The sequence below is a fragment of the Brachycentrus maculatus genome, unplaced genomic scaffold (genome assembly GCF_059751285.1).
Source record: "Brachycentrus maculatus isolate JH-2025_06_01 unplaced genomic scaffold, ASM5975128v1 h1tg000199l, whole genome shotgun sequence".
Lineage (NCBI taxonomy): Eukaryota > Metazoa > Arthropoda > Insecta > Trichoptera > Brachycentridae > Brachycentrus > Brachycentrus maculatus.
In genome coordinates, this window is record NW_028280950.1 from 3,301,998 (window position 1) to 3,320,628 (window position 18,631).

General features: G+C 32.4%; 1 protein-coding gene across 2 annotated transcripts in view; it reads right to left on the reverse strand.

Moving 5' to 3' along the window:
* Hmgcr (HMG coenzyme A reductase) overlaps positions 1–18,631 on the reverse strand; it is an 85,877-nt gene that overhangs the window by 31,389 nt on the left and 35,857 nt on the right. For both annotated transcript variants that reach the window (XM_088263511.1, XM_088263512.1), the window contains exon 2: positions 12,396–12,723. In XM_088263511.1, coding sequence (XP_088119637.1) covers positions 12,396–12,684 — 289 coding nt within the window. In that variant the 5' untranslated portion in view covers positions 12,685–12,723. The remainder of the gene's footprint in view (positions 1–12,395; positions 12,724–18,631) is intronic.

An 18,631-nucleotide genomic window follows, 5' to 3' on the forward strand; every position in this document is an offset into this window, starting at 1 on the left:
TAAGCGTATCTGATGTGAGAAAAAACATAAACATTGCTATTTAATAAGGCGATAAACAATGACGTCTCTGTATAGTTAAAATAAGGTAATAAATAATAGGAAAATTGAAATATAATGTGACACGTAGATTGAGCCCAAGGATGGCCAGAAGGATTATTGGTCAATCTATTGATGATTGACAACAATAATAGATTCATTGTGTTCGGGAAATGTTGGATTATAAAATATTTGCAAATGGTGACTATGTAAATAAGAAGGTACACAAATAAGGCATTCAGGATTTTAAAGTAGTAAACGAACGATTTGCGTTAATTCAGATGGTGACTATGCACATAAGAAGGTACAAAAATAAGGCATTCAGGATTTTAAAGTAGTAAACGAACGGTTTGGGTTAATTCAGATGGTGACTATGCACATAAGAAGGTACACAAATAACGCATTCAGGATTTTAAACTAGTAAACGAACGATTTGGGTTAATTCAGATGACGACTATGCACATAAGAAGGTACACAAATAAGGCATTCAGGATTTTAAAGTAGTAAACGAACGATTTGGGTTAATTCAGATGGTGACTATGCACATAAGAAGGTACACAAATAACGCATTCAGGATTTTAAACTAGTAAACGAACGATTTGGGTTAATTCAGATGGTGACTATGCACATAAGAAGGTACACAAATAACGCATTCAGAATTTTAAACTAGTAAACGAACGATTTGGGTTAATTCAGATGGTGACTATGCACATAAGAAGGTGCACAAATAACGCATTCAGGATTTTAAACTTGTAAACGAACGATTTGCGTTAATTTATGTGATTAATTAATTCAATGTTTTAAGAATATACTTAAGACTGCGCTAGTTGTTATTTCAAAGAACAACATAACAGAAAATAATTTGACTCGCATCCAATAAATAAAGCCATGCGCTTCAAGTACCAATCGACAGTAGCGGTAATATATAAATATTACAGAGAAAAACACTCGTGTATTTTATTACAACGTTGTGACAAAATTTCAAAGTTATAGGTGAAAAACAATATATTTATTTTTATATTTTTCTTGAAATAGATTGGATCATCTCTGTAATAGGGATAAACACATAAATAATATAAAATCTACTGCGGATTCAAATAAAAAGTATTTTAAAATTTTCATAGAATTAACTCTTGATCAACCCATTCCTTTATTTTGCCTTTGTTCCATATTTTATTTTGACCTCTTACCTCCGTCGGCATCAAATTAAAAATGTTTGGAACGATATATCGAAGTGTTCTTAACTAACTAACTAACCATCACGCTGCTTCCCCGCAGGGGTAGGCAGAGAGAATAGAACGCCATACCACTCTGTCTTTGCAAACATTCTTCGCCTCTTCCACGTTCATACATCTCCTCATACTTACCCGCCGATTATTACGACTACTAACCTGACCACTTCAAGTATTTGGCATACCTGATCGTGACATGTTTTTCTCGGTCTTCCTCTTCTCCTTTTTCCAATTACATTGTTAATTAATAGATTTATATTATCCACTGACACTTCGTGATGGAATTGCATTATAATGTATTATTAGATTAAAACCAATATTTTTAGCTTTTCCACTTTATTTTTATTTGACCAGCGACCGGGTTTCGTCGTTACCGACATCATCAGACTGGTGATGTCATCATCAGACTGGTGACGTTACCGACATTATCAGACCAGTCTGATGATGTCGGTAACGACGAAACTCGGGCGCTGGTCAAATAAAAATAAAGTGGAAAAGCTAAAAATATTGGTTTTAATCTATTAATACATTGTTAATTGTTGATTCTTGGGACTATCAAACCTTCGTTGTGGATAAATACATAAATATATATTTTTTAAATCTAGTGGTGTACATTGCAAATCATGGGCAGTAAGACAGGCAGTGGACAGGCAATGCAGACAGACTTCCTAAATAGACGGTCAGGTGAAAATGGGCAGGGAAAGTAGCGTCACGGCACGTGACCGGTACATTTACGATTTCAAATCTGCATTCCGGAGTGGATTGACTTTTTATTACAGCTGTGGGAGATTTGGTAACCGGAAAAATGCGCACACGCCGTGCGTAAAGCGAGAAGCGTAACGTCAAAAATGCGCACAGTAAATTGGAATTAGGGAAAAAGCGCACTTAGCGTATTAGGAAAAATCAGCATTGGTGAATTGGATGCGGCACTTTGTAGAACGATGTTCATTATTTATTAAAAAAAAAACACTCGTATAATACCACTTATTGAGTTTTATTTCATTACACACGATTAGTTTCGTAAACTACAGTTGTTTTCGTAACTAGTCGTGTGTAATGAAATAAAACGCAAAAAAGAATACAAAAAATTATGTAGGTACATTTTTTTTGTATATTTAGGTAACATTACCTTTTATATTATTGTAGGTGTGTATGTATATATATATATATATATATATATATATATATATATATATATATATATATATATATATATATATATATATAATTTTTTTTACAAAATTTTTGTAGTACGTTTTTTTTGCATATTTCGACTAAGTAGAATGTACTTAGTCCAAAAATGCAAAAAAAAAACCTACGACAAAAAAATGTCCCTTACTGTGAGTTTGGACAGCCGATTAAAGTTGAAGGAGAATTCAACAACAAAGAAACATAAATTCGTTGTGTGCAAAAATATAGTTAGATTATATCTGAACATATTGTATCAAGATAGTTACCAACAGAAGATTCACAAATATAAAATCTCTAAGTATTATTTATTAATTACCTGCGTCATTGAGTACATCGTTATTGAGTGAAAAATAATTATATTTGATAATTTAATATGGTTCAATGTTTAATATGCAAAAATGTATAATTTTACTGATATGAGACGAAATTGATGAAACAATGAGCCGTACTTAAATGGCTATAAATGTAAATTAAAAATATAAAAAGTTTTTTTTTTCAACTATCAGAAGTTTAACACTATTTAACAACGTGAAACATAATTTTGAATTACTTAATTCTACGAGTGTCAATAAAATAGTGTAAAAAAAAATAATACGTACGTCATTGTTCAGAAAAGTGTTGATATGTTTAAATTTTTTTTGTGGTTTTGCGAAGGTTTTGATATAAGTACACGTGATAACGATCATAACGATTGTAAGATGACGCATTTAGAAATAAAAACTAAAGCAAACGGTTTTGAGTCAAGGAAATTTGTATAATAGTATGATTTACGTGTGTGGTATAAGGAAAAGACTAATGCAAAATATAATATATGAAAAGAGCCGGACTAGCTATGTATAATAACATACATGTATTATTGTTTTTCCAGACAGGGACAGGTTAAAATTATAAATATTTTACCGAAAGAAAAATAAAGTTAGCGTAATATTACTTAGACAATACTTTTATAATTTTTCATTAAAATATTCCCACAAAAACAGGATAATACAAATATATTAATTACCTGACATTGCGAATTGAGCCTACGATTAGTACCAATTTTAATCATTTAACATTGTATGAAATGGTATAAAATAAAATACTTGACCATGCCTGTGAATCATGTAATCTTTCTTTAGCATTCATTATTTTTTTGGTCTTGTTCTAGATGTCTGTCGAGGAAGATCCATGGCAATTACCTGGTTCACAATACGTTCAGGTTTTCTGCGACCTATGTGCCTATACCATCTCAATTACCTTTCCTCTACCTAACTATTGACGTATGTTACACCCAGGCTTTCACGAATGCGTTGACTCTTTATTTTGTCTCTAAGAGACACCCAGCTGACCATCTAAGCGTTCGCATTTCAGTAATTTGTGGTTGCTCTTGAGATTTTATATTTATTTTATTGTATTATATATATATATATACATACATATATATATATATATATATATATATATATATATATATATATATATATATATATATATATATATATATATATATATATATATATATATATATATATATATATATATATATATACATATATATATATATATATATATATATATATATATATATATATATATATATATATATATATATACGACTTAAAGGCCTTAATACTCTATACCATATGTACTTATCTAGACAGGTATGGTTCAATGTTAACCGGTTTCTTAAATACTTGGTACACATTTTGACAGTGGGTATTTTAGGTATATCACAGATTATGTAATAAATTATGGTTTAAAATTTTCCCAATTTTTTAAATCACCTTCGCGTACGTGCACAAGGCCGGCCGAACAATTATGGACCCTTTAGACTGGTTGAATTACTTACTGTGCCCGTTTTGTGTAAAACTTCTCTTGTTTTTTAGAATTCAACTGGCAAATAAGGGCCAAAACGTTGGAAACCAAGCGAACTTGTTTGACCAAATCTGGCAACCACCGCAATAAAAGCGGCTCGTCGTCAAAAACATAAGCGTAGCGAATGTTTTGGATTAGAATTTTCACTCATGAATTACATGAAATTATAGTAACTTTAAACATAGAGTAAATCTACTCACGAGTAGGCATAGGCTATGAAACTTAAAAAGTTGAAGCCTGAGTAGGGTCATGATAAACGGTATTGCATAAGCCGTAGCTAGATTTCAGAGACACTTGGACGTTAGGTAATTAAAAAAAAAACAAACAATAAAAACATCCTTTTGATTTTAAATCTAAATACAATCAATATAAATAAAATATTTGTAAGATTTATGATTTGTACTGACATTTCTTGGTGGAACTGCATTTTATGTAATAAAATAACAACTCTAGTATTACATAAAATAATTGTAGTTTGTATTAGCACTTTAAATCTATTTATATTTCTAGTAACTATTCTATTCTTTGCAGTGCCCTTTACTATAACCTAAAATAGAATGTACACCCACACACAGGTCACGCATTTGTATATAAAGATATTTTTTTTTGTATTAATATAATAAAATATAAAGGAGAGTGAATGCTGGGAACAAAGTGAATGGTGCACTGAAATCAGTTATAGCAAATAAAAACCTATCAGCGGAAGCTAAACTGGCAGTGCACAACGGAGTCCTGGTTCCAACTCTAACGTATGGAAGTGAAACATGGAGTTGGCAAAAGAAGGATGAAAGTAGACTGAATGCAGTCGAAATGCGATCTCTCAGAAGAATGTGCGACAAAACGATGTATGATAGATGTGCGAATAGTGAAATAAGGAAGGAATGCAAATCTGAGATAAGCATTATCGATAAAATTAAGAAAGGTGTGTTGAGATGGTTTGGACATGTAGAACGAATGAGTGAGGAAAGAACGGTAAAAAAAATTTATGAGGCGAATGTTAGCGGGAAAAGAAGCAGAGGAAGACCGAGAAAAACATGGCACGATCAGGTTAGGAGTCGTAACAATCGGCGAGTATGTATGAGGAGATGCATGAACGTGGAAGAGGCGAAGAATGTTTGCAAGGACAGTGGTGTGGCGCTCTATTCTCTTTGCCTACCCCTGCGGGGAAGCGGCGTGTTGGTTAGTTAGTTAGTTAGTTAGTTAATAAAATATTTTGTAACATATTATTTATAATATAATATTACCATTCCAAAAACTTAACAGTGCTTTTAATATACAAGATATAATATTTTGTGCTTGTAATTATAATATATTGTGAAATGCAAAAAAAATAAAAATAAAAAAATAAACTCTAGCATGTTCCTTCGTTTCGTAAACAAAAATTTATTAATACGATTTTTTGCATTAAGTTAAAATTTCAGAATTTATTGTTTCGGCATTAACTTTGTGGTATGAATGATTAAATTACAAGTAAAAAACTTGTTTTTTACCACTTAAGTATTATGTTTTGTTACTTCTAGTTTCGGAGGCTACAGATGCTTCCATCTACAGGTATAAATATTAACAGATTATATTAATACCAGTAGATGGAAGCGTCAGTAGCTTCCGGAACTAGTGTATTGTGTAACTATGTATATAAATATTGATATGATATGTTTTTGGATTATTTATTAAACCATTGAAAAGCGAAATAATAAATATACATATCGCTAACTATATATCAAAAAATAGATTTTTCAGGAGATCGTTTTTAAAGTTTAAAAATATAATGATATGTATTAAAAATAAATATCAAGCCACTTATTGAACTTTTTACTGTGCAACAGATCTGTTTAGGTAAAACCTGAATGTTTTTTCTCCGTTTGAAAAATATTTAAAAAATAATTAAACAATACCTTTTCCAAAAAATGCAAAAACTACACTTTCTGCCCTGTAGTGAGTAAATATTGAGTTAAAAATATGCCGCTTTTGCTGGGATATAGTACATTTTCTGGGCATTCCGAAAACATGCACAACTGAAAATTGACGATTTTTGATATATGACGTTGTTGAAAGGAGTGAGCGATAGGTATAATAAATATTAGATAGTAATCGTTATAAATTATGCACACTCATTGACATGTAGGAAGACTTAGAAACTAGATAGTAGCAATAAATTATCGAGCGCAACGAACAATCCATGGTGATAAGTGGAGTTGGGGCAGCAGCAAAACACTTTCCTCGCGAGCCCGCTGGGAAACGCTTTCTTTGTGACGTCACCCTGGCGCGTGACGTAGTCAGGCTTGCGCGAGGCGTCAGCACCGCGGGGACTTACGCAGACGAGTCAGTTTTTTTTTTGTTTAAATTTTATATTTCACGTTTTCGTGTCGTGAACAAAATTTAAGCTAAGGTTTTTTTTTAAATACCAATACCTCGTATGAACGGAATATCCCCTACTAGGTCAGTGGTCGGCAAACTTATTAGCCAAATAACCAAATACACACTTTACAACGATAATTTTTTTTCTTGAAAGCCAAATCTTTTTGCATTTTTTAAATTCATTTCAACCCTTATCCGCACCCTATCGTGCATAGGACATCGTATCATGTAAGCGTAGTGTTGTCTTGATCGTTAACACACGACGGAAAGATGAAGAAAAACATTTTGTCTAGCCTCACACCAGTCTGATGATGATGTCGGTTACGACGAAACTCGGTCGCTGGTCAAATAAAATTTATGTGAAAAAAACTATATAGTTGTTTTATAAAATGCAGTTCCACCAAGAAATGTCAGTACAAAAACATAGATCTTATTCCAAACTACTTGTGGAATAGCTTTGCTTTTTCTTCGGGAGTGTTTTATGCACTGGATAGAAACAATGTTCCAATCATCATCATCATCAGCCTGTGTCCGTCCACTGTTGAACGTAGGCCTCCCGCATGAGTCTCCATCTTCTTCGATCCTCCGCCTTTCGCATCCAGGTCACTCCCGCTATTCTTCTTATATCGTCAGTCCATCTTGTAGGGGGTCGGCCGATGCTTCGTTTGCCAGTTCTTGGGCGCCATTCCAATACTTTTCTTCCCCATCGACCGTCGTCTCTTCGACAGATATGTCCTGCCCATTGCCACTTGAGTGTGCCTATTCGTTGGGTAGCATCCACTACTTGAGTTCTTCTGCGTATTTCCTCGTTTCGGATTCTATCTTTTAGCGACACTCCGAGCATGGATCTCTCCATAGCACGCTGGGTGACTTTTATTTTATGAGTAAGACTTGCTGTTAGATTCCACGTCTCTGCGCCGTAAGTTAATACAGGGAGGATGCATTGGTTAAATGCCTTAGTTTTTAGACATTGCGGAATTTTCGCTTTAAAAATGTACTTTAGTTTTCCAAATGCTGCCCATCCCAGTTGTATGCGCCTGTCGATTTCTTTTGAGAAGTTATTTCGCCCGAGTTGTATTACTTGAATTGAACAATGTTCCAATACTAGGTATAAAACCGTAGTTCCCACTTTAAATATACGTACATGTTGAAAATTTACATTTCAACATGGATGAAGAAGAACATGGAAGTCAGGGCACCGACTTTACAGGGCTTACGACTGTCACAGGCTTGGTTAGGTGATCACTTTACACACGTGTAACATTCACTAGTTCTACCCATGATTGACACCCACACTACTCAAATATTGGAACATCTAGATATATTGATCGAACTCGTAACACAGTATGTGCTAGTTCACAACGGCCATCTATGTTGGAACGAGGAAAGCTTTTATTAAGCAGAGACTGCATTTGTGTGTATGTGAGGTCTGGATTCTGGATTATATTCACATTCTTTAGGAACGCCTGAAAATATGATTTTCATTTTTTTTAAAATTATTTTTGCTGTATTTATTTTTATTTATTTATATGATCAATTAATTTATTTGTCACAAATGTTGAACATACATGTTTGAGTATTAACGTAAAAAAGGGACCTTTCAGCTTATATTAATAATAAATTGTAATCTGTCATTGATACTTTTAATAAGTTGAGTACGTTATTTGTATGTATGTATTTGTTAATTTATTTAATCATTTAAATAATTCGTCGTATTAAGAATCTAAAAATTAGTAACTATCATTCTTGAAAAAAAATATAAAAAAGACTATTATACCATTAATTATATAAAACATTAAACCTTGAGTGTAAATCCCTCTCCAAGCACAAGAGCTCAGTCTCTTTTTGGAGAGGCACAGCGAATCTAAAACTATGATTTTGTCATATGTATAAATGTTTAGAAATTGTATTATGTTGTACTTAAAAATGTAACTATAATATATTAAATAAAAATAAAAAAATGATGCCACTTTTTTTATTACACAACATTAATAGATTTCGTTTAAAAATACGTACATTTTATATGATAAAAAAAAGAAAATTATAGTTGATCATGTAACATTTTTTTAATGATAATTTTTATTATGTTTTTGGATTTATCGCCATTAATCGACTGATCACCATTACCCACATACTTTTTATCTGAGCGGTAAATTTGGCGTTATGGTCCTAGATTTACAAAGTTTAGACAAACGGGAGCGATCTACGGCAGCACGTGTTATAATTTAGCATATAAAAACGCCACACATCCGATAAATAAATACAGCATGGGAGAGTATATTTAAGATTTACCAGTAGACAGAGTTAACAGCGCCTAAAATCAAGATTTGGAAAGTTGTCCGAATAACCAGTTCGAATTATGATATGTACCTATTCTCAAACCGGGGGCATCTCAGTGCAGACAAAGATGACTTACCAATTTAAGAATATATATATATATATATATATATATATATATATATATATATATATATATATATATATATATATATATATATATATATATATATATATATATATATATATATATATATATATATATATATATATATATATATATATATATATATATATATATATATATATATATATATATATATATATATATATATATATATATATATATATATATATATATATATATATATATATATATATATATATATATATATATATATATATATATATATATATATACAATGTGTTGCTTTGTAATTATAGAAACGACAGTAAATGTTTATTCTATTACAATCTTTTAAAATTTACACATAATATGACGCTTCACCAAATACAATATTTTTTATCTGACACCCTGTTGTTTTTCCCAGTGCGACGCATACGCGACATCTGGTGGTAGATTTGCGCGATCTGCCTTACCGACTGTCACAATTGTGATGGTCGGCATTACATATATTTAATAAAATCTACAGGTATTTTATTTACACACACACACACACACACACACATATATAAATATATATAATATATATATATATATATATATATATATATATATATATATATATATATATATATATATATATATATATATATATATATGCATATGCACGTTTGTATGTACATATATATATATATATATATATATATATATATATATATATATATATATATATATATATATATATATATATATATATATGTACATACATACGTGCATATGCATAAATATGTATACATGTGTATGTGATATATGTATGAATGAACATAATGAGTGACGCAATACGTGGAGATGAACGGCATACATTAGACGTGGAGTTTGCGCAATGCATACATTGAGTAAGGACCTGTTATCTGCTGTATTAGAATTAGATGATTCGATTTATCGACAGGCCGATATAGCAGCTATTTTTGGCCGATCGCGGATAAATTTATCTTTTTTAAGGATGTGAGAATTAATCGAACGGGCAGTTGACTTTCCGGGAGTTGGGCATTCGGGCAGTTTATGTATTAATTTTAAATCAAACACAGATTTTACAGAAATCAAAATGGAGTTCTACAAATTAAACGCCAAATCAATAAATTCGGGCAGTTGTTGGTGCGATTGGCTTTCGGGCATTTGGGTTCATACAAACATCCGGCATTCAAAAAAATTATGCATGAAAATGCAAAAAGTTTCCCATCCTGAATTTCAAACCATGGAGTCCTACAGGATGAATTATTATTAAATTAATTTACAGATTCACGCTTGAAACAGTTCATTACCATTAAATATATTTTTTTAAATAATAAAATTAATATTTAGTATCAACCTATCTAATATGCAATTTCGGCAATTTCATCGATATATTTTTTAATTTTTGAATGGCAGATTTAATGGTAATTTAAATATTGACATTAGTAGTTGCGTGGATGTTTGGCTGCAAAACTGGCGTCGTGGGTTCGATTTCCGCAGTTGCAAAATGAATTAAAAGAGGTAATGAGGGGATCCCGAGGGGTGGGGATGAAGTGTCGGCCTCTGTCCTTACATCCTCCTCCTCCCTCATTAATTGAATAGAGCAATATTTATTTCTTCAGAAATATTTTGAAGATTTTCCTCTATGTGCAGCTGACAGAGAGTCCCTCAGGACTCTATAACTGCTGCGGGTGGATGGTGGGCTCAGATTCCAAAAAAATTGCAAAATGAATTTAAGAAATATTTATTTTCAATTCAAATGTGTGCTTGGAATATATTTTTATTAATCGCCTATCCATTCCTATCTTTACTATCCTACCTGAAAAGCCTTTAAAAACAGAGATTTCGTAGGTTATACATTAATAATAAAAACATAATTAATTTTGAGAAAGTCATTTGGAAGAAGCATGCAATGATCTATAATTGATAATGATTGCTTGCATCGGTTTGCAAGAATACATAGGATTTCTTAAACCAATTAAATCCATTAATTGTCTTTTCTGTTATTCTCCTTCATATTCATTAGTAACTAACTAACTAACTAACCATCACGCCGCTTCCCCGCATGGGTAGGCAGAGAGAATCGAACGCCACACCACTCTGTCTTTGCAAACATTCTTTGCCTCTTCTACATTCATGCATCTCCTCATACATACCCGACGATTATTACGACTCCTGACCCGGCCGCTTTCAAGTATTTGACATACCTGATTGTACCAAGTTTTCCTCGGTCGTCCTCTGCTTCTTTTTCCAACTACATTCGCCTCATAAATTTGTTTGACCGTTCTTTCTTCACTCATACGCTCCACATGTCCAAACCATCTCAACACACCTTTCTTAATTTTATCGATAATGCTTATCTCAGCCTTACATTCTTTCCTTATTTCATCATTCGAACATCTATAAAACATCGTTTTGCCACACATTCGTCTGAGCGATCGCATTTCGACTGCATTCAGTCTGCTTTCATCCTTCTTTTGCCAACTCCATGCTTCGCTTCCATACATAAGGGTTGGAACCAGAACCCCATTGTGTACTGCCAGTTTAGCTTCCGCTGATAGATTTTTATTTGCTAAAACTGATTTTAGTGCACCATTCACTCTGTTCCCAGCATTCACTATTAAGGACTAATATGTGTTATACATACGTCGAAATTCGATAATTTTGGCCTCAATATAAAAAATAATAGTCCCTTTCACGCAATAACCAGCTACATTTTCAAAATTATCAAAATTAAACTATAAATGCAGGATGACCATTTCAGACAAATTAACAAATAAGGAATAATATCTTAAAATAATTACTTATTGTTTGTAAAACAGACACAAGAAACTTGTAAATCTTGACACCGATTGTACATTTGGGTTAATGACGTAAATACACGCATTTTCACCTAATGGTCATGCGAGATGGGTCCGTATTCTGTAAACACATTGTGTGCTGAAGGTACATCACTCACCTCGAAGGAGATGCAGTTAAAGCTCTGTTGGAAATATTAAATTTATCAGAAATTAATGAACTAGCGAAGAAATTTCATCCTGATATGAAGGACATTATTATTCTATTTTGTTTAGTATGGGCCCATCTGCTAAAAAAAAGGTTAACAAGAAGACACTTGATTGAAAAACTGGTTTCGCGAATTCGAAGTAGTATTCGGGTAGGCAGAGAGAATGGAACGCCACACCACTTGGTCTTTCCAAACATTCTTCGCCTCTTCCACATTCATGCATCTCATCATATATACATACCCACCGATTCTTCTGCTTGAAAGAAAATAAATAAAAAATGCGATGAAAACATGTGGCACCTACCGAGGATGTTCTTGGAGCCGAGCCGGCTGAGGTTGCGGAACTGGTAGTAGGTGTAGAGGATGGCCAGCGCGCGCACGATGATCATGGCCAGCGCGTCCGCCATGTTGTACTCGGCCTCCAGGCCGCCGCACTGCGCCGCCCAGCCGTGGCAGGGCGCGCGCCCGGCCGCGGCGGGCGGCTCGCGCTCCACGGCCAGCGCGCACGCGGCCGCCGTCAGCGTGCCCACGATCACCTCCCACGGGTGCGAGGCGCACAGCGACCCGTGCTGCCGGAACAGCCGCGACACCATGCCGGCTGCTGCGCTCCGGGGGCTGCTGGCTGCTGGGCGCTGCAACGAGCGGGTGTCATTCGTTAACAATTTGTCCACTCAACCACTCGGGCTTATACTCGCTTGTCTCAAAGCGAGTATAAACACTACCTGCGCGTGAATGCTATATACTCACTCTGTTTATACTTGCTTGTCTCAGATATAGTATAAACACGAGCCGCACGTGAAAGCTACACACAAAGTGAACAGTGTTTACAAAAATAAATTTTATCTTTTTAACACAGTTTTAGAATAGTTTTAAATTAGTACACATATATTTATATTGAGACAGAATTCTGGATGACAAAAGGGAATGTCAATGAGTTTATATATTGTATTCTCTTGTTATCTGTGGCTTTGTCGTGTGCCATTGAAATAATAATGGGGAGATGTCGCTCACTCCTTTCAAGAACGTCATATATCAAAAATCGACAACTTTCAGTTGTGCATGTTTTCGGAATGCCCAGAAAATGTTCTATGTCCCAGCAAAAGCGGCATATTTTTAACTTAATATTTACCAGCTACATGGCAGAAAGTGTTATATTTTACATTTTGAAGAAAAGGTATTGTATAATTATTTTTTAAAAATAAACTTAATATTTTTCAAATGGAGAAAAAATATTCAGGTTTCACCTAAAAAGATCTGTTGCACAGTAAAAAGTTGAATAAGTGGCTTGATATTTATTTTTAATGCATTTTATTATATTTTTAAATTTTTTTTAAAAAACGATCTCCTGAAAAATCAAGTTTTTTGATTTATGACGTTCTTGAAAGGAGTGAGCGTGTGTCAAAATATTTTTTTTAAGGTTAAAAAGAAATCGTCGATCACGCCCATGTGTAAATATAAAAGTTCATTTACTTATTTTTAAATTAATGTATTTTTTTCATTCATGAATATTAATTTTGTGATTTAAAAAAATAAATTATAATATTGACTAAAATATGCGTATTTTGTACACCAACAAAGAAAACGAATCAAATTTTACATTTAACATATACATGTTTATTTATTTTTTTGTATTTTTTTTCTTTTTTTCTGAATTTGCTAATCACAGTACATCTGAAGACCATAATTTTAATAAATCAACGGGTATAGAAATTTTACATGTAAATAAAACTGGTCTTTGTTAAGATAATCTAGAAAAATTGTAGAAATAAGTAAAAAAAATCAAGCTCGGCTACCGTTCTGGAGGTCCCGGGTTCGATTCCCAAGGAGGGTAAAATAAATATAAGTGATTTATTCACTGTAATATTTATTCAATACTACCATGGACTGGTACCTGAAGCGGAGGCCTGATCACCTTTCCTTCATGTGTAAACGATCAAGATAACACTGCGTTTATATGACACAGTGCCCTATGCATCATTGGGGTACGGATAAGGGTTTTATTATTATTATTTATATTTAAATTTATTCTTACTTAAAAAAAATATTCCGATTGTGATTCATTTGTCTTTTTCATTTGTCTCTCTTTCAAATTTTTATTTTTGCACAAATGTACTTATATGAGTTAGATTAATCCTTAACACTGCTATAAAGAGTGTGGATAGACATCGTATTTATTACGTCTAGTCTGATGTCGAATTTAGCTCTTCATTGTATTTCTCAATTTCTAAAATTATACACACTCCACAATTTACAAGTATATAACTAATGTAAGACCTCCTTTTTCGAAAACTATTTTATAAATCAATTGAGGAATTGGTGCTAGGTAGAAAATAATTAATAACGAATTGAGAAGTGCCAAGGGTTAAAGGTGATCTTCCATCTCTTTATTGATTATAAATATTGAATAGCAAAAAAAGAAATGAAATCTCCAGACGTAGATAATAATACTTTGATTTCATTGCCATCTATACTAAAACTAACATCAACAAGGTTATCCAAATTAAGCCGCGTTAAAAGAAGGTTAATCAGAAAAAATGTACTCATGAACAAACTAAGCACCAAAACAAAAAAATATGACGAATATAATAACAATAATATCAAAAGCAACTAGAGCAGTAATTTAAAAAAGACTATTGTATAACACATAGGCTAGAAACCTATTCAAATAGATATTGTTTGGTACAATAGTCCAGATTATAGCATCCATCGGTAGAATGACTCCAGGTCCCATCCAGACGAACTTGACTCGGTGATCTTGGTACTGGAACTTGGTTCGGCGCGAGTTAAGGTTACAGCTAATTGAATAGCGAGTTCATTCCAATTGACACTAAAAGCTCGGAGCTTCCCGTTCGTGTTGTTGAACTGAACCAAGGATCCCGGCTGTTCCTTCACCGTCTGTTTGATAACATTCGAAATTGATTGACTGATCACTGATCATAACCAATGACCCACCGCCGGAGAAATTCTGCGCTACTTGGCTTGATGTATTTGAACTCTCAAATGCTGACGAATTTCATTTTTGATTGGTGGCCAGTACTTGCTCGATGTACGCTCTTCACCCCTCTTTATAACAAGGTTGATGGCATTTGTTTCTCTCGAAGAATAATCTCGAACGTCGGGGCATGTTTATATACAGTAATTCGGTACTTATGCATATCCTCGAAGAACAGGAACTACGCATTGACATTACGCTACTCGCACTTTGAGCTAAACATACACAAATTTATGTCAAAACAGAATGTAATTTTGACTTAACGTATATAGGTAAACAAATAATTTCCATATTTTCTAACGGAAAGAACAACACAATGGTGTATGAAGAAATATGCCCGTATTTCATTGTACATACAATAAGAATGGTATTCACAAAAGTATTTCAAAATAACTCAATATACAATAGACATTCAGGAAATTTTATTGGAGCATCTTTCAAAAGGTTGAATTCACGCAAAGTAGATTTCGGTTAAGTTTAAAAAAGTTTTTTTTAAGGTAAATATTTGTGTTTTTATTATTTACAAAAATATTTCAATTTCATGAAAATTATTTCTGTGAGCCTAAGCGGCTCATTATTAGAAATAGGTATCAAATTGTGGAAGAGTGGGTTCGAACCGAGAAACTCTGACTTAAGAGTCCGCGACACTAACCACGGGACCACAACCCGACACATTTTAAATATTCAATGACGGTTTAAGATTAAACCTTCTGTATTGTCGTTAAATTATTAAGATTATTGAAAAAAGCGGTACAAAGAACAGAAGAAGAAAAAATATGTTCTATTCACGCTTTTAAGCAAAAGAATAAGTATAATTATAGAAAATACTACATATGTTAATAAACAAATTTGGGTCAAATTAATAAATAAAAAAACCTTGTTTGTTATGGATGCTATCTTCATACATTATATTAACGTGTTCATTTATAGCGAGCAAAATATTGTAGTGTTTTTTTAACCTGTTTATGTGGGTAAAAAATATTTGGTATCGTCACAAGCAAGCAAAAAATGTATACGCCTACAAAAAATAAAATAAAATATGGGGAACCCTTTGAACACTAAGCATGATGGCTTAAAATTAATTTTAAAACATTTATTAACGTAAATGACAGGCTATACACAGTACATATCTTGAAATAAAAACGAATTCACGCAATTAAAAATGTATAGTGAAACTTTACAGTATTTACAACTTTTTTCTTTTATAATGTTATCAGTGTAGACGAAAAAACAGATTATTACTGTATTCGATTTCTATGTGTAAAAAAAGGTAAAATAAAGATATGAAATAATCCAATATTACATACATAATAATAGTATATTACATCGAAAAAAATAATAATTATGTTAAATAATTAACCTAAAATGATTTAAAAAGTGTAAAGCGGATTAGCGAAGGCGAAAAGAGATTCATCGAGGCTTTGAGAATTTCTGAATAAAAATTATATGCATTTTAAAATTTTTATATGGTTTTCAAAAATAACTAGTTGCCCGAAATACTCAAAAGTTAGTTGTAATATTGTCGGTACGTAGTTAATAACGTGAATATTCATAGAAAATAACTTTATTTAAATGATCACAAACGACTTGGAGTTTCATTAAAAACTAGAAGTAGTATTTCGAAACGTATATTATTACACTTGTGTGGAAATTATGATGCAGTGGTATTTTCATGTAATAATACGTTAACGCTCCACTTGCGAAAAGTGAGGCGAAATATTGACTAAATTAATAAGAATATAATATTATATTACATTATGAAGGTAGTCCGCCTCCGTAGTGTAATGGTCAGCACGCTCGGCTACCGTTCTGGAGGTCCCGGGTTCGATTCCCAAGGGGGGTAAAATAAATATAAGTGATTTTTTCACTGTGATATTTATTCAATATTACCATGGACTGGTACCTGAAGCGGAGGGCTGATCACCTTTCCTTCATGTGTAAACGATCAAGATAACACTGCGTTTATATGACACAGTGCCCTATGCACCATTGGGGTGCGGATAAGGGTTTTATTATTTTATTATTATTATGAAGGTACTCAAAGAAAAAATCAAATAAGCACAAATTTCATAATAAAATATCCGCTCAAGTTAAAAGGGTCAGACAAAATATCTAAACTAAAAGTATTGTAATTAAAATGTAACTTTGTTTTAAAATCAATATAAATATTATATTATAGCTTAATTATACTATTAATCAGTCTTGATAAAGAAGCGGTTAGCTTCGAAACAGGTAGACATTATAATAAAGTTATTTTATAATATTGAATAAGTGATTTTAAAACAAAGTTACATTTTAATTATAAATTGGAAAATCACAAAGTTAGTGGTTCAAATATAAATTATAAAAATATTGCAATTTTGATTCTTGTTTTTATATTATTTACTATTTGATAGTGCATTTCACTAATTTTTTTATTCATTGTTTTCAAATAAAAAAAAACTTTTACATACTTTTTCTTTATTATATTGAATGCTTTATTTTAAGCGCAGCGAAAAAATGTCGTGATAAATCAGTCACGACATGTCATTTTCGATATTATTTGGTGTCGTGATGTGATAACACGAATTCATTCGAATAAAAAGGTTTAATACATTTTTAGCATGCGTACGTGTAATAACATATTTGACGAAATATTTGAAATTTAATTTAGATATGTGAACGATTATCGTAATACGCTATTATTTCGTGGTAATATAGCAAGGCTAAAACAAGAGCTCTTGGCGAAAGAGAGCTCTTGACTCATAAAGTGCGTTCATGTACATTAAGAAATGCCTTATACGGATATTACTAAATATATATATTTAAAATTAACATTATCATACGTGATATCCGACTAGGTACCATATTTGTCAGGCATGAAGCTCCAGGTTTAATTTTCAGGAGGCCACCGTTAATGTTGAGTTTACGAATAGCTCTTATATTAATGCATTATATGAAGCAGGTTGTGCAACTTTATTGCACAATAGTTTTTTGACCAAAACAGGTTATACATTGTAGTATTGAATATACTTCCTTGGACTGGCACCTGTATCTTGAGACAGATCACCTTGCATACATTACAATCAAGATAACACTGCATTTTCCATCACAGTGCTATATGCACAATTGGGCACAGATACAAGACCAAGAGAAAGAAAAACAAGTAAAACTTAATGAAAAGACATCATTATTTTTATATTCGTATCTTAATCTAGATGAAGAAGAAGAATACGGAAGTCTGGGTATTTACAAGGCTTGCGCTCTGTCATAGGCTGATTTAAGTGAATACTTATACACGTGTAATATTCACCATTCCACCCATTATTGACACACTACTCAAACTTCGGACGTTGTGTTTATACTTCAATTGACACCTTTCACATGCGAGTTCTCTGCACCATCTATGATCAAGTGAAGTAAGTTTTTTCTTAAACTTATTTTTATTTTATCAAAGACCTTCATTCAATGTATGTAAGATTCTTCCCGAATTATACCACATACTAGGATACGCTTTGAAAACATGATTTTCGATTTTTAATTAAACTTATATTTTGACCAGTTATATT